General features: G+C 36.4%; 1 protein-coding gene across 4 annotated transcripts in view; it reads left to right on the plus strand.

Moving 5' to 3' along the window:
• SLX4IP (SLX4 interacting protein) overlaps nt 1-17,268 on the plus strand; it is an 80,301-nt gene extending 63,033 nt beyond the window's left edge. For all 4 annotated transcript variants that reach the window (XM_051614852.1, XM_051614853.1, XM_051614850.1 and 1 more), the window contains 3 exons: nt 1,704-1,792; nt 14,421-14,530; nt 15,477-17,268. In XM_051614852.1, the coding sequence (XP_051470812.1) occupies nt 1,704-1,792; nt 14,421-14,530; nt 15,477-16,296 (1,019 nt within the window). In that variant the 3' untranslated portion in view covers nt 16,297-17,268. The remainder of the gene's footprint in view (nt 1-1,703; nt 1,793-14,420; nt 14,531-15,476) is intronic.
• Nucleotides 17,269-17,567: the final 299 nt, after the last annotated feature.

The following is a 17,567-nucleotide window of genomic DNA, read 5'->3' on the forward strand; positions in this document are numbered from 1 at the left end:
AAGTGAAAGTCTTATAAAATGTAACGATTAAAATACCGAACTGGAATGAACTTGCCCTACTAGTGCTGCCAAAAAGAGAGACTCTGATGCTGCAGTCAAAACTTTGCTTCCACATGAAGTTCCTAACAAGACAGGAACTTCATTTTGCTGAGTTTCACTTCCAATGAATAGCAAAATAAGCACATATCCTAAAAAAAATTGAATAATTTGGCAGCAGTGTTTCCTTTCTGTAAGGTGCACCTAATACCTCAGACAAAAAACAGATGTTGAGCCTGATAGAAGAATTTTACATAACTTAATTGGTGATATATACTCCATATCTAAAGTAAACTTACCTAAGAGGCTATTATTGGAACCCCACATGACATTCAACCCTTGCAACAGTTGTCCAGCATTTCTTTTGTAGTGCATTTGGAAGATGTCTGCTCCCAATTTGAAACCTATTGTACTAAATCTTTGCAGGTGGCTTTTCAGTTCCTGAGCATACAAGCAGATAAAGAATAGTCTGGACATAAAGCACAACATGAATACTTTCTTGGACACAGTTTTTTGAAAGGATTATGAAAGGCTCATATTAATTGTCAAGTCACAGTAGCTCAACAAGCTGTTATGCGAATACGGATGCATCTGAGCTCTCTATGTATGCTTTTTCAACCAATGGCAGATGCTCCCCAACTTTCATTATAATGACTCTAGAAAAGTCCCTGCTGGTACACACTCAGAGGGGTTTGGCAGACACTAATGGGATATGCTGTTGGTGAAGAAGCACCTTCTAGAGAGGCAGTCACCCATATAGGTGACCTTATTGTCACTGGAAAATCTTGCACGTTGTGTCTATAACCAATTCTTTGTGAGGAGATATTCTAAAAAAATAAATAAATAAGGTGTTATATCTTGGGTTTGAAGTATAACAAGTATTTAAAATTAGTAACTTTTTTTAAAATATAAAACCAAAACAGAAACCAACACGGAAAATCTTATCTGAAAATATCAAGAAAGTAATCTTAAAATAATCTGATGTATAAAATAACAAATTATCCAGCTATGCTCTTTTATAATGTTGCTAGGTACTGGATAAAGCTTTGTCTGGTCTATTCTAATATGAGAGCACTTCAAGTTTTAATCCTTTGTAAATAGAAACTTTGTTGTGTTCATAACAAACCTTGTGATCTTGAGTAAAATATGTAATTCAGTGGTAGTTAACCAATTTGTTTAGTGATTTTAAAAATCACTGTAGTCAGAGTTTGAAAGACTTAGCCTTCTGCTGAGTTTTTATGCCAAGTCCTGATTGAATACGTTGTGCTGTATTACCAACATAATTTACAGTTTTTGTGATGAAAAGACTCATTACCAGAATAGCACAAACAAAATCATCATTAAGCAGTTTGTCTGTTGATTCTGTCTGGTATATTTGTCCAGAGGTGCGGGTGGACTAATTTCCAACCATGACTATCCTCCTGGGAACTAAGCTTACTCTGACTTACTGATTTTTTTTTTTTGAATGGTTTAAAAAAGCAAAACCAAAACAGGGATGGGATGTTGAAGAGAGTAGTTAAGAAACTAGTGGGGTGCATGAAGTGAGTTTGCAATTTAACAAATAAATTACTTTGTTTACAAAAATAACACATATATATGTTGTCATTATGTGTGATTTGAATGTGGTTATAATTTTTGTAATCATCTTCTCAATTATTTTTGTGTAGAGCTACGTGTGTTTCCAGACAGATTTATAGTTTGTGTCAGTAAACTTGAATCTAATCCAAGTGCTTGGACATGTGAAAATGGTGTATTGGTACGTACAAAACAGTTCTATGAATTTTATGCTGTATTTTGTAGTAGTAAGATGAATGTTTATGTACAGGTGTAGTCATTCTCATATTTGTGACTGTCATCTTGGAACCAGAAAGTTGCATTAACAACTGGGCCAAAGTATTCATCCTGAAGTGAGTCTGAAGCATTAAAAAAAATGGCAATTTTTGGAAGCTCAGCATTTTCTGAGCAGTATGAGGCTGAGAGAAAAAGACCATTTGGAAAAGCTAGGTAAGGTTTTAGCACCTTGATTTAAGGATCTTTTTTCTCTTACTAGTTTGTCCTTGTAACATTTTACTTTCCAGAAATATAACGGACAGTTTTTAATGTCCGTGGGTTTCTTGTACGTTTTTTTAGCATTTGTTCTGCAAAACAGCTCAAACAGATCAGTGTGAGCCCTGCTGGGAAAAAAAAAAAATCCCCAAACATTTATGGAGAAAAAGACACTGGTGTATAGTTAAATACCATAAAAAATTCTACTTAAACATTTCATCCCAAAGGCTTTATCAGGGTCAAAGGCTTATGAATTTTATGCTGCAGTTAACTGCTGGTTGTCTCAGGAGTGCTCACATTGACCCAGGTGGCCTGTGGTATGGCAGGCAGTCTCTTCTCTGCTCACAGACTCAGAATTACATGCTGTAGTCTATGCATATTTTAGTAGTTTATCTTAGATGTATTAAAGTACATTTGACCCTTGAGAAAAAACACGAACATTTTTCTTCTACTCATTCACCTTAAAATGCAGGTTTTATTATCTTGATTCCTAGGTCGGTAAGTATCTTTAAATGTTGAAGAATAAAGCAAATGTTTTTCTCTCAGACAAAAATAATCTTGACTTCTTTAGCAGTACTTTGCTATTTTGAAAATTATTACTTTCCTGGTATTATCGTGAAAACTATTCAGATGATTTTAGTAGAAAAGCCTGTCTCTGCAGTTTGAGCATTTTTTTATTATTATTTTTTAATTTTTTTTAATCGTTGCTTAAGTATTTCTCAAGAGATACCCAATTCCCTTCTTTGGTATTTTTAGTCTTTCCGTAAAATAAAAGATGAGGAGTTTTCTTTCACATGATTCTATCTAGCAAAGAGAAAGCAAATGAAAAATACAATTTGATGGACTTCAGCTTGACTCTTGCAAAATTTGCTCTTGTTCTGTGAAAACTCCGTGTTGTTTAAAACAGGAGTTTAAACATTTTTATGTTAAAAAAAATAAAATCTCCTATTGGGATGAGAACCTAATCAGTAAAAAAGTCTTGGGATTTTGCTTTACTTACAGATGCAGTAATATGCATGTAGAACTGGCTGGAACAGCCAATGTAGTATGTTGCTAGGAGAGAATAAGATAAAATTTTCCATAAGCCATCTTTCCTGATGTGAAGAACTAGCAAGATACAAACAGACCCTCAGCAAGTTTCTCTTTAATTCTTGCCACTTCAACTTACAGTGTCCACTCAGACTGTTTTGTTGATGCAGAATTTCTACAGCTTGTTACTACTGAGTTTATCATACACTCCACTTAAGTACTTTGCTAAGCTGGGGGAGGGTTTGATTGCCACTGAGAGGTAATTCCAAGTTTTTGGCACTTAAGAAGTAAAGGATAAGGATCTGCATTTTGTGTGTGTACTTTTCTTTATGCAGTTTTCCTGTGAGTATATTTGAACTCTAAACTAGACTACAGAAGACCACCCAGAAGACCTTTCCATTGATATACTCCAGTGTATTCTGTCATGGGCTAAAAATGAGGCATGTGTTTTGTTTTCCTCTGTATGTTGTTTGGGATTGAATAATTTAATAACGTTGCGTGAGAGTTCTTTTAAACTTTTAATCAGCTCACACCCTTGGTTTTGAGGACCTATCTGTGTTTTATAAAAGTATTTGACTGAAGTTTAATGGAGACATTGTCACTTTTCAGTGTTGCTAAATGTCACTATGATTGACTTAATCAAGACTTAACAATTTTTATTTATTTTTTTTAAGCTGTTTTTATGCTGATTTATGGTTTGGGTCAAACTTTCATTCCTCTGCTTTGTCAAGACAAGTGAGGATCAATGTCCTGCTTTCCTATACCTTGGAACCCATTTTATGTCAGCCTCATACAGACAGATTTCTCTCATTCATTGCAACTCTCTCTCCACCTATATTCAGCACTTTATTCGTTGCCTTTTGACTGCCTTTTAGATTGTTCTCTATATCTCTGAAATAGACTGTGCTTAAACCATGAGTTTCAAAGGGTGTAGCCAGATATGAAAGATCATCATTAGCTTACTTATGAGATATAAGCACAAACCTTAGCATTAATTGCCAAGAGAAGCAACTTGAAGCTGCCTTTGATGCATCTTGTAAGACCAAGGAAAAGGTGGCTTAGGCAGTCTTTGTCAAATTAGCCTTAAGCTTAAATTATCAAAAGATTTGAGAGCACTTCTAAGGAGTAGAGCCCAAATAAAATCGAATAAAATCTATTGATATGCATTTTTTTATTTTCTAAAATCTGTTTAGAGGCGGGTGATCCTGTGATCTTACCTAAAAATAAGGTTGCAGGCACTAATAATAATTTTGGAAGAAGGGCAATCTGTATTAAAGAAACAATATAGAAAGTTATTGAAAATACACATTCAAATTGGAAGTTTCAAGGAACAGGTGAAAGAATAGCTTGGCAGATTAATGCAAAGTTTAAACATAAAACCATTGTTTCCTGTTTTGCCAAACTGTGTTTGTAATCTTGAATAGTTTTATCTTGAAAAAAACGACAGTTTTGGGAACATGGCAAAAGAGGAATCCCAGGGAAATATATAAGTGCTCTAGAGAGATTAGTCATCTTTGTCAATGACGACATTTTCTTGATGATTATTATGTAGAGAGCTAAAATGGAAAATTGGAAATGGGTTATCTGAAGAAACAGTGGAAATGGAAATGGGCGGAAGGCTTATTGGAGGCTTGTGAGCATTTGAAAATGTGCTAACAATGGAGTATTCATTGATAACCACATTGGCTTTATGCTAGAATCTATGAGAGGAAGCAGTTGTAGGGAAAGCCTGAAGTGAGGTTAAGCTAATGATGATATCAAAGTGGAAATTTGAAATTACTGGGTTCATGTGAAATCAGAAAAGAAAGTGGGGAGTAGGAGATCCTTTCTTGATTTAAAAGATCTGAGGGCTTCCAATGACTGACCCTTGCTACATTACAGCTGATAGTATAGAAAAGTAAAGATTATTTTCTAAACAGAATATTGCTTTAAACCAAACAAAGAAATGCACAGAGGTACACCGGGAGAAGAAAATAACTTAATATATGCCCAGCGCTTTTAAAATCCCTAGTACTGAAATAAAAGCAAACTTATTTCATCTTCTTCATACACTTCTGATTTTATAAGTTGTGTCATGGTAACATACTTTAGGTACATTAGAGAGTTATCTTTCTTAAAACTTATAAGAGCATAAATTACACAGTTTTCTTGGTTTTTGATTATGCTGGGAAAAGACTTCTGGTTCTTTTATTGGAATATGTGCACTTAGCTCTAAGTATCAGGAGACTTTTAACAGAGTATGTGCTGCTGGAATAGTGTGTTCGTTGGAAGGTAGAATGAAAACTTTTTTCAGATAGCAGCAATTTGTAAAGATTAGTTGAAGACTTTATGTGGAATTTAGTTATCTTAAATACTATAAAGACTATTTTATTGTTAAGTGGTATCAGATTGGGTAGGGGAAGAAGGAAATGCTGTGAAATACAATTGCACAATTCACACTGTGCGAGTGCTAATCTTGGCATGGAATTGTATGTGTGTATATGTATGTATAATACCACAGTTAAACTGCTGATGGACTACTACTGAAAAGGTCAGTTCACATCCCTCCTAGTCCTAGCTACATATTCCTTTCCTTTCTAATTACAATGGACCAAGTGATTCTTCTGTTGAGAATGAATTAGTTCATTGACTTTATCCTGCAAAAAATTATTTATTTGTGAAGTTTCTGTGTTTTTTATTGGAGGATTAGTTTTCCATCATGTCAGTTCACTGAACCAACTCATCCTGTACTCACACAGTGGCCAATTGTGACACAAAAACTTTGCAGGATCATGCAGCCAGGATTTGGATGAAGAGAGCAGAAGCACCCCTTTTGTAGTACCTGATTGTTACCCCGGTTTGGAAGTAATTAATGTTAAATTTTTTGTAATATTTGTCTTGTTGATGGTTATTTCATTATTCCTTTTTAAATGTCATAGAATATAGTTTCTGTGTGCTTTCAGATAATGTGTTTAATTCTTTTCAGTCATTGTGGGGAACATAGCTAGAGGAAAACAATATTTCTTAAGCTGCAGTTTGGGAGCTACATGAACAGTGTTTACTACATTTTTCAGAAAGGTAGAGAGGGGAAACTGCAGACTAATGAACCCTATTCCATATGCCACATGGTGGAACAGATCAAAGAACTGCTTTTCCCTTTGAGTTTTCACTCTCCACACTTCAAGCTTCTGTCACTTATTTCTGCTCATCCTTCATATTCTGCTCAAGCTGATGCAAGACTGATGACACTGAAACGTGCAGTCCCTCTTCTCTTGTCTTCTTTTCACCGTGCACGCCTCCCCTCCGTGTCTGTCAGTACTGGCTTACGTGGGGAGCTGGATTAATTCATGGATCCTTCTGAAAACAAGGGTTGTTGTTGGGTTTTTCTGAGTTGTTTTCTTGTTTGCATGGTTAGCTTTCAGCAGGGTCACTTTGGTCAGACTCTCACTGGCAGCATAAACTCTAGTGTTGATACAGAAACTTGGCAGGACCATGCATTGGGTAAGGGTAAGACTTCCCTTCAATGTCAAGATAGCTTTAAATTATTTGAATCGTAAGAGTGTACTCTGAGAAACTACATCACAAAGTAATGCTGCTAATGACTTTGTCTTGGTCATAAAAAAGAATGCCTCGGCAGTTTTATAGTTTTCCCTTTTGTCCCAGCTGTCTGCCTTTTCTCCTTGGAGATTACCACTCCTATAGCAGGGTTTGCCAAAACGGCTGTGTGCCTACATCTCATCTTGCTGCGTATCACAGCGTTGTGGATTCAGGCATACCAGACTGCCCTGGTTTTTAAGCTGGTGCATTGAATTGCAGGTGGGAGCAGTTGGGGTGTGTGTGCTTCCTTCTGCCAACCCTGCAGTAGAGGTGAGAACCTCCTGCAAAAGGGGAGGGAGGATACCTGAGAGCAGTAATGCTGTGAATTGCCTCAGTGAGGTTTGTCTGAACTTGTCTTAGTTCCTTCTTATAGCTTGCAAACTGATTTATTTTCTGCATGGTGAAAGTCTAATAGCTGTCTGCTGTTTGTTATATTAATGATCCAGAGAAGTGGACAAATGATGAAATGAAATCTGACACAATTATTTCAATTAGCTGAGACTAGAGAAGGCTGTGGAGAATTGCAGAGAAGCCTCACAAAGTTGGGTATAGGGGCATTAGAACTGTAAATGAAAATAATCTGTTGATAAATGCATAGTATTTTCACTGAAAAGATACTGTGTTCATGCATACTGCTGAGTGAATTAACTGTATGATCTCTGGAAAAAGGGCAAGTTATTGCTACACAGAACTGATTGTAAAATCTTTGTTCCATAGCATTATTTATCTGAAAAGCAGACTGAATATTAGAGTATGTATGGAATGAAATAAAAAACAGTACTTAATTGTCTGAAGGTCAGTAAGTTGAGTACATCTTCAAAAAAAGAAGATGTGCAAAAGGATAGCAAAAATGCAAAAGGTCCTGTAATGGCAGTATAAATTATTAAGCTCATGAAATTATTTCCATATGAAGCAAGCTTCAAAAAGTAGGAACAAATTGAGTAATCCTTTACTGATTTTCAGTAGTTGTTTCTTATATGAGTGCTCCAGTTGATTGAAATGTAAGTACTTAGCAGCATTCACAAGATCTCATTTGTCAAAGCCTTGTGGTTATTTAAGATTTTATCATCTGTCATCATCCTTTCACCTCCCTCATTTTCCTCTCTCCTCTCACTCTCTTGCTGTAACAGCTTATGCTGGTGGTTAATGGAGATTTGAACTAAGATTCTAGACTTCGCACTGAATGTGTTTTCTTTTTTTTCCTCTCTGCAGGCTTTGAGAGGATGGGCACCTTCAGCAAAGGTGCATGGTGGAAGGCTGACAGGGCTAGTGTTTAAAGGTTTGATTTAGCTGCTCTGCACCCATGAGATTTTGATGACTTGGACTTCAAAAGGTTTAAATTACCTCAGTTTTTGTAATAATTCTCCATATTACTGTTGGACAAAGAATATTTGATGGATTTTTTTAAAAATTGTTTTAAAGAGCAGTCCATTCCTCAGCCTTCAGCAGAGATCTGTTACATCTGATAGGAATTTCATAACTTGGCTGAACAGTAAGCTGAAGTATATGATGGTAAAGTTCGTGGAAGGATTTTTGAACAATTTGTAATGATTTGAAATTATTTGGAGAGACAGATCCCCAGTGTGAGCTCAGAAATCTTGAGAGGTTTGGAGGTGGTGGTGGGATTTTTTGGAAACTAAGCTAAAACACTGACTAAATTGTTGAACAGTAATTATCTTCTGTGCTGTGCAGTTCTGCCTATTTTACATATTTTACTTCTGTAAAACCATCAAGATTAAGAATATGAGTTATTCTTCCCAAGATCTCCTACAGTTATAAAAAAAACTATTGAATTGTATAAAGAAAACAGTTGTTTAAAGTTGATGTGTTATTTTCTAGATTTTTTTTCTGTGAGAATTGAAGTTTCAGGTGTATAAATCATGTTGGTTTATACATCATATTCTGTTATGCCATATAACCCATGCTATATCTAGAAATATAAATACAAGGTTTACTTCAGTATTATTGATCAGTGTTTAGACACCTGTACTCGATGACTCTGATCCCCATTTAGATTTGGTTGGCAGATAGAGAATCCTCATGTCAGACTGTTAGAGCTGTAATTCAGAATTACAGGATTGACTTGTTTTTTCAGATACTCATGTGACAATTCAGTAATAGATTCCTTCCCTTGTGGTTGGGGAAAGAGGTTGAGCTCCCCATAAAATTGCTATCTTATTCTATAAAAAAGTCTTAAAAGTAAAAAAAAAATAAAAATAAAAAAATCATGTTCTCTTGCATGTTCCTCCTTCCTGGAGGCAGGAACCTTAAAATTGATAGGAAAGGCTAGCTAAGGATGCAGGCTTTTAAGAAATTTATTTTCTTAACAAAATTAAAATTTTGCATTAATATACTGTAGATTTTTCTTCATTGTCATTGAGAGAAGTTATTTTGCTTGAAAAGCTATTGTCTTTGCCTCCATTTCTTATCAGTGGACACTTTCTCTGAAGATAGAATCTGAGTCTTGTAGCATCAGTATATAAAATCAGAATGATTAATAGCTCAATTATCTAACATTAATTTTAATGCCTTTTGCCATCAAGCAAATACACACAGCATGTCTCACATGCTTCTCAGTATGTAAATAAATTGTTTGTTTTAGGAGCACCCCCTGTGGCTTTAGAAAGCATTATGTATGTTCTTGCTGTCTATGCTACAGATGTGTATCAATTTTTTCAAAGCCCCCCCCCCCCCCGCTACTTCAGGTTTTTTATGAAGTATCACATTTTATTTGTTCTGTGCCATTTACAGCTTATTAGGAATCGATTTTCTATTATCTATTAAGCATTCCAATGCAAATCTAGAGAACTCTGAATTTCCTGCATTCACTATGTAAAATATGATTAAAATCCAAACAAAAGTATTCAAAAGCAAGAATACATTTTCCTCATAGAAGTCATATGCTTTAAACTCATCTGATTATGCTTTGGGGACCTTTGGAGTGTTTGGAATTGCCAGGATTTGTGTGTCAAGTGAGAAACACGGGTTCGCACGTTGTATTTTGAGAAAGTACAATGTGTATTGCAGGGACTTGTAACAGATTGGACCAACTCTTGGACTAAATACTGCAGACTGTAGAAGCCCCTGACAAGCAAAAAAATTGTAGTTAAGATCCATGGTGTCAAATAAAAATGAATTTTGGTAGTCAATAATGAAGACCATACTGATGCAGGAATTAGATTTTGCTTTCTGTGCTAGGCCACAGATAGGTTTCATAGTTCTGCTCCTCACCAGAGATGCAGTTTTCACTGTTGTTGCTCCAATTTCAATCTTGAAAAGAATGTATTTTTTTAAAAACCCTCAACATTCCTTAAAAATATCTACTTCAGTCCTCCTGTGTGTAACATGGAATGATACTTAATGTTTTTTACTGGAACTTACTGACTTACAGTAAATGTAATGCACTATTCCACAAGTCCAATCAAGGAACAGTATTTCAGTTTGAGAATAATATCCATTTCTGTACTTGGAAAACTTCTGTGAGTGTTTTATGACATGGTAGGAATTCATAATTAGAATGGGTAGGACAGATGCATCACTATATTGAAAACACTGAAAAAAGCTTTTCCTTCATGTGGGTTGGGAGAGGGCAGAGGACTAGACCCGAAGTCCTGTTTCTGTTGACTTGCTACCAGTTAGATTGTAGTATCTGATTCATCCTTCACTGACAAGCCTTCTCACTTGCTTTAGGAGCTCTTCTCTGTTTATCAGATTGGAAAGAGTCCTGTGTGACCTCTCTGATCTGCCAGTCATCTATTAGAACGGTTCTGAGACCTGCAGGTTATCTTAGATGGTTGAGCTCATGATACTGCTTAGAGTGACATCAAGAGAAATCACACAATTGCAAGCTCATGTAAAGCTCCCTTAAATAACTGTTTCTGTCTGATTCCTTTTACTAATTTTAATTGTATTCACTTGCGTGTGCCTGGGATAACACTTCATTTCATTGCTTTGTCTACATTATTATATTCAGAGTCACCTCCTGTATGGCACTCTGATACTAAATTTGATTTACTGGAATCCTTGATGTTTTCTGTTAAGTATTTTTTGATGAGCAAGTTGAGCCACACTGATAAATGCAATTCAGAAACAATGTGTGTTTTTTATTGTGCCTTTTTTTTTTTGTTGTTAACCAGACATGAAATTTGATTATCCTTTGGTGTCACTTTATTGGTTCATAAGCATGTGCAACTCTTACCCCGAGCATAGTAAGAGACAGCTGGAAAGTATGAAACTAAATAAGTGGGAAGGGGTGGGGGGTGACAGCATTGTTCACTTTGGAAATTTTTCCTTCAGCCCAGTATCCCAAACTCTAGACTGAAAAAAAGAATCAGCATTTGTACAAGTATTACTGTCAGGCTGAGAAGGCCAAACCTTTCACTCTTCTTCAGGATAATGAGTTGTAAGGATTCTTCACAACTGCACATCCATGAGTAGTTCTTTTACATGTATTTGTGCTGTGTTGCTGGATTCAGCTGTCCTGGAGAGAGCTGCAGATGGCAGTCACCACTTTTACATTTTTGAGGGGTTCTTTTTCGTTCTGAGTGTGATAGTAAGTTGAGTAATATAGTAAAAGAATGAATTTTCAGTTTGATAATCCTTAAAATAAGTATATTATGTGCCTAACTGTCATGTTTCTCTATAGGTCTTAACAGAGGTTTTTTTCCCAGGCATCCCTGAATAAGTACTAAGGATCTTAAAGTCAGGTTTTAAGATGCTAGTATTATGAGCAGGTAGGGCAGTAAGACTTTGTAAGCTTCATTTCTGCAGGCAAGTTTTAGTGACAAAAAGGGTTTTAAGAGCACATATTTCTAATAGAACTAGGCAGTTCAAGGGCTAAAGAAGCATTTTAATCTTTTGTGCCCACCCAGTCTCTATACAAATGTAAATATGTCTGTCTTTAACAATTTGCCAAGAAATGTGTTTTTAATTTGTTAGCAGCAATCCTGCTCCCTGCAGCTCTTTCAGAGTTAAGTCACAAGTCTGGCGGTGCTTTGACGTTTTCCTCTGTCATGGTGTCATTGTTTATATGATGTCTGCTTCTGCTGTCCTCCTTTTTATGCCTGGAATATTTTTCTTTAATTATTTCACTGCCTAAAAGGAATTTGGGATTACTAGACAGGATGAGAGCAGATTAGCTTTTTTTCTTTCTTTAGCAAGTCCTGAAGTTCCCATAGGAAATAAATAGTATTCCAAAAAACAGACAGTGTTTTTTATTTTTTTTTAATTAACTAAAATTATTAAGTCTAATAAAGAAAATAAAGGAAGTATCACCAATAATGGCTGAGTGTCTTAGTAGTATATGGAGTGCCCATTGTTGTTATTTATGACTCTCTGCCTTCTATTGTGGACTTATTCCAGCCTTAGGGAGTTTACATCACTCCTAATAGCAAAAGGCTCTCTGGTTCCCACAGAGTCTTTCAAAGACTGACTCATATGCCTTATGTTAATTGTTCAGCTCTCAAAATACAGCACTTACAGGGTGTGGTTCCGAGGGGAAAATCTACTGTACTTAGAGGGCATGTTCAGAAGTGTTTCACATATTAATCATTTTGATTTTTAATTTTTTTAAATGCCTTAACTCTTTTCTGTCACTGCTTTATGTGATAAGTTATTTGAAAACAAAATAGGTCAGCAAAGGCATAGTGAGGGATTGTTCTAGCCCCTTCCACTCTGGACCATTAACTCCCGTCTGACTGAACTCACAAGTGATATGGCTTCATCATCTTTGCCTCTCTCCAGGGTCTGCTCTTCACATCCTGGTGTGACAGTACACTCCAGGCAACAATCATGCAGTGCTCATAACGAGCTGCAGGTTAGAGCTGAGGTTTGGTGCTTATCTGCAGTAGTGAGTACGTGTGGACAGGAACCATCCCCAATCCTATGCTGGGTTTTGTACAAAGTCCTACTTTCCCCCTATTGTCTAGCACATCTACAACAACTGCCTTAATGGACCTGGCCATCTTGTCTCGATGTGCCATGCTGAAGAAGATTTAAGAGAAATTAACCTTTTCATAAAGCAGAATAAGACAAGTTCAAAAGCTTCTGCTTGCACTTCTGGTCTCTGGCTAAGTAAGAGTGCTTTCCAGCTGCTTTGATGCAGAGTGATTGTGCAAGATCCTTCAGTCCAAGTTGTGTGAATGTTACTGGAAATCAGACTAGTTTCTACAGACTTTACAGTTGAGAGTCTGTGTCTAAAGATTAGCAAAGCACTTGAATATCTTAAAAAATATTATCTTCTTTAATAGTTTACAAAACATGAAATGTATTTAGTTAAATTAGGAGATCCATACCTGTAACAAGAATAGAAACAGCAATTAATCCCTCAGATTAAACTAGTTAGGCTTGATTTCTGAGCTTGAAATCATGTTGCATGTATGTCCCATGTGGTTTCTGCCTGCTGTAAATGCACGTGTTGCACCATTAGTGGACAGAACTTCATGCATCTACCAGTACACACAAACATGTTTGCGTAATTTGTCTCTGAAAGGAAGGCCCCAAACAGCTGTACTTTTTTAAACTGTCAAAATAGCTTTATTTCTTTGCCTGACTATGCTCTTTCTGCTTACAAAACAGGAAGTTTTTTTCACTGGTTTATTCTTCTGGAAAGAGTGGTGAGGTTTACCCCCTCTCCTTTAAAACAGAAATAAAAATAGGCAGGGCTTAACCCCCCTGTAAGTGACAGGATCTTGTGGGGTGTTATAGGCAGCAGTCATGAACACACTTTGGCCTTGTGCCTCCACAGTCTGTCTTTGCTTTCTTCAGTTCTTTTGTACTGCCTGGCTCCAGTGTGCTGGCTTCACAGTACCGAGCAAGAAAGGGAATAAATAAGCACTCCCGACATTTCATGTGCCCCAAGCAGAAGCTGCAGCATGCAGACTGGTGAAGAAAAATGCTATTAAAAAAAAAAAAAAAAAAAGAGATGCACAAAGCCTCTTCTCTTCTTATTTGCCACATTATTTTTTTCTCTCCTCTCCATAGCCTCAGACATAATACTTTTTTGAAGTACGTAGTGAAGTCAGCAAATGGCCCTTCTCTCATTGAGATTGTTTCACTGTGAAAGGAAATGCTCACAGCTTGAAGAAAAAGAGCATTTTCCTTCCCTGCCTTTAGCCCCAAACTCATATTATATAAAACCATGGCGCTGCTGTTAGCTGAGACTAGAAAGAATTCCCATGTTGTCCTGTAGTAGCCAACCACTACAATCTGCAAGAATTTGAATGTTAGTCTTAAAAGTTTTAACCCTTGCGGCCTTAAATGAGCGAAGGATACTCTGTAGATTATTTGGAAGTATGGAAAATTACAGGTATTCTTCTGAGAATAAGTGTATAGCCCACTGCGCCAGTCAGTCTCTTCAGAGAAAAAAAACTGACAAACATCCCCCTGTCTGCAAGAGAGATTCCTGGCATTTGTCACAGTTTGAGCCACAATGATGTCAAATATTTGCCAGAAGTTTCCTCAGATGGTTTGGAAAGCTAAATCCTTTACATTACAGTCTTGTTTGTTTGTGGTATATTTTAGCATATGAAATATGTTCCTTGGGAGTCTGAAAGGGGAGGGAACTGACTAGACTCCCAAATATTAAAAGATTGAAAATAATTCTGTTTCTCTTAGACTGCTCAGATCAAAATAATAAAGAACACATGTAAGTCTTGGTATTAGAGCTGGAGTTTTATGTTGAATAATCATAGCTTGATGTGTCATGGTTTAAACCTGTATTTCTTTTGGAGCAGAAAGAAGAACTTTCCAATGGGACATCTGAATATTTTACTGAATCTGCTGAGAACAAGAAGCTTAAGATGAGTCTGAATGAACAAATAAAGCAAGACGTCTTGAAAGAAATGTATATCCTTATTCTTTCTAAGGGGTTAGATTTATAATCTGGTAAAATTTGGGTAAATATAATCTAGTTTATGTAATAGAACTTCAAATAATATAAAATTATTATTGTTGTTTTGTATGGTGTGAAAAAAGCTATTACAACCCACATAGATATCTCACTTAGTGCTGGGCAGAATCGAATCAGGGTGTTTTTTTCCTTGAATGAAGCTCTGAGCCGAAGTTCATCTCACAGCCTGTGTGAAGTCTAGATTTGTATGTGACACGCTGCTGAGGAGTGTTTACGTACTGACACTCCATCTGGTCCCTTGTGATCCCATTTTCCTATATAACTCCTATTAGAATATCATCTACTTGCATTACCTAAGTCCTTCTAAGATGAACGGGCTTGATACTAGATGAGTAGTGGTTAACTTTAAAGTAATGCTTTGAAACGTCCTGGGAAAAATTCCAGAGGAACATTCTAAAATAGAGATTAGGAACTCTCACACAGAGACGCACACGCGGCCTCTCCCCGCCTGCCCCCCTCTATTCTTTAGATGTGCATTATGCATGTGAATATATGGGAATGGTTTGAAATCATTTAGGCACTTATGAAATACTATTTTATTTAGCCAGTTTGGGAAGAAATTCAATATGCTTATGCCATGTTGACCTTTAACATCTGTAATGAATCCAGTTCTGCCTCTTGGAATAGAATGTGAACTCCTTCATGGCTTAGTCATTAATAAATAGGGTTCCCCTAGTGCAGCAGAAAATCAGACGGATAACGCTTGATATTATCCACAGCAGACAAGCATTACAGCTTGTCAAGATGATGTACACTTTTTTTTTTCCACATTCAAAAAAGGGGTTGCCCTAGTGGTGTTTCAGAGTTTATAAGAAGGGCAGATTGAGGCAGTGAAGTATCTTTTTTTAAATTTAAAACCAAAATTCGTTTTTTATTGCAGTGCGAAAAGGACAAAAGCAAGTAAAAGCAGCACAAGCAAACCTCAAATCAGCAAGGACTCCAAGGAAGTGGCTCTTGGCTCAGTGGACTCACAGACAGGGAACAGAAAGAAGGACTGTCAAACTGCTTTCAGTCCTCAATCTGAAGTGAAATGTAGGAGTATAGACCTGCTAAAGGACTGCATAAATACAGCTGAGAGCAACTTGGAGCTTCCTGGTTTAGCGCTGGAAAACTATGTTAATCAGAGACAGCCGGATAATGTTAGCAGCCAGCAAAAACCTCACTGTGTGGAGCAGTTGAAGATGAGTCTTCTAAGCGAGAACCCCCCTTGTAGCTCTGAGTCAGCACTGCTAGGTCCAAAACAAAGTCGGAAAGTGATGAAAACACAGGCTCAGCAAAAGAGCTGTGGTGCAGAAGAAAAGTCAGAGCATTTGAAAAAAATATCCTCTGAAGAAGGGACTTCTTCAATTTCTAGCAATACCAAAATGAGTAAGCTTGATGATGATTGTTCAGGTCTATTCCTGGAGAAGAAGACCCCACTTAATTCCAGGTTGTTTTCTAAACAAGACATGGTAAAGACTGTGTCTGATGAGGAGTCACTAACTTTGGGAAAACACCTCTCCCAGCCTCTTTCTGAGAGGAGCAACATAGTGCAGACAAGACAAAATGAGCCAAGCACAACTGCTGAGGAATTGCCTGTGATGCCATCATCTTGTTTAGAACTGCAGCCTATGTCTTCGGTGAAGCTTAGCCAAAAAAGAAAACAAGAAGCTGAAAATGGTCTCAGGAAATTAAAACTGCGAAGGCTTAAGAAGTCATAAAATCAAAAATACTATTGTGATGGCATGGCTGGACAGCCTCATTTGTCTTTGGAAAGCATATGCAAAAAGTAGGAAGCAATTAAAAATAATGAAAAAGTCAAAATTAGATAAAACTCTTTAAAGAAAATTCAGTTAACTAAGTTTCTAACTCATTTGGAAGTATAATAGAGATGATTCTGTTAAGTCTTTAGGAAGTAGACATTAATATTGTACAAACCAGTTGTAGTATTTGTAGAAAGAAGAATCTCTTATGAAATAATATTTACTAAGCAAAATTTTAGATCTGTGTATGTTTTATTGCTGTTAAAAAGTCATATTAGCTGATGACAGCAAAAGTTAAAACCACTTGATCTGTTAGCAGCTGCAGTTAGTGTTTTGCTTGTTTCAGAACAGAGTTTATTTTAGTAAAAATTAATCCTTTCTCTCTCTGTGTCAGGAAGTTTATGGTTTATTCACATGATCTTTACAACAATAAGGAGAATTGAGCTTATTTAAAATAGATCTTCATCCAGGATTTAATGATGCTGATAATTTCAGGCCCACCTTTTCACTTGTGTTTCAAAATAACTTCAATTTCTGCTTGCGCAGTTTTGGTACAAACATTTATTTCTTACCCATGTTGTGGATAGAAGTGATCAAGGTCTTTGGAAGAAGGAAGATTAGCTTTATACATGCAGTCACCTGGATGTGCAAATATGGATTACTATTGGGGAAAGTTCATACATAAACATACCTACACTTCTTTATGCATTCATGTTTCAAAATCAGGCCTTGTTTGCATGCAAGGACTGTTCTTCATGTGTTAGCAATACCCAAGTTCTTATTTTAAGACAGAGGTAATTTTTAATTACACAGGGCTTTTTAATACTGCTTTTGTAAATTGTATGATAATACTCTGAGGATATGCAACTTTTTATTCCATACTTATCTTTTTAAAATGTTTAAAATAAAATTATAAGAAATTTTCTTTCATCATTCTCTGCAAATCATTGTGACCACAGACATTTTATGTGAAGCGATTGAGAAAAATCTTACTTACGCGATATCCTCATGTAGGTACGGAGGAAGATTCACACCCATCAGCATTAGAGTTGGTAGTGCAATGCAGGTCCTTTTGAGAGTCAGTAATTTGGCAATTGACAGCAAGACACTATCAATTCAACAGGATCTTTCTGCTATAAATAGTTTCTACTTTTGCTATTAATGAGAAAGATTCTGCATGTACCAAGTGCCTGCTAGAAGACATTTTCTCTTTATTTCAGCCTGAGTGA

This window comes from Apus apus, chromosome 3 (assembly GCF_020740795.1).
Source record: "Apus apus isolate bApuApu2 chromosome 3, bApuApu2.pri.cur, whole genome shotgun sequence".
In the NCBI taxonomy this organism is placed as follows: domain Eukaryota; kingdom Metazoa; phylum Chordata; class Aves; order Apodiformes; family Apodidae; genus Apus; species Apus apus.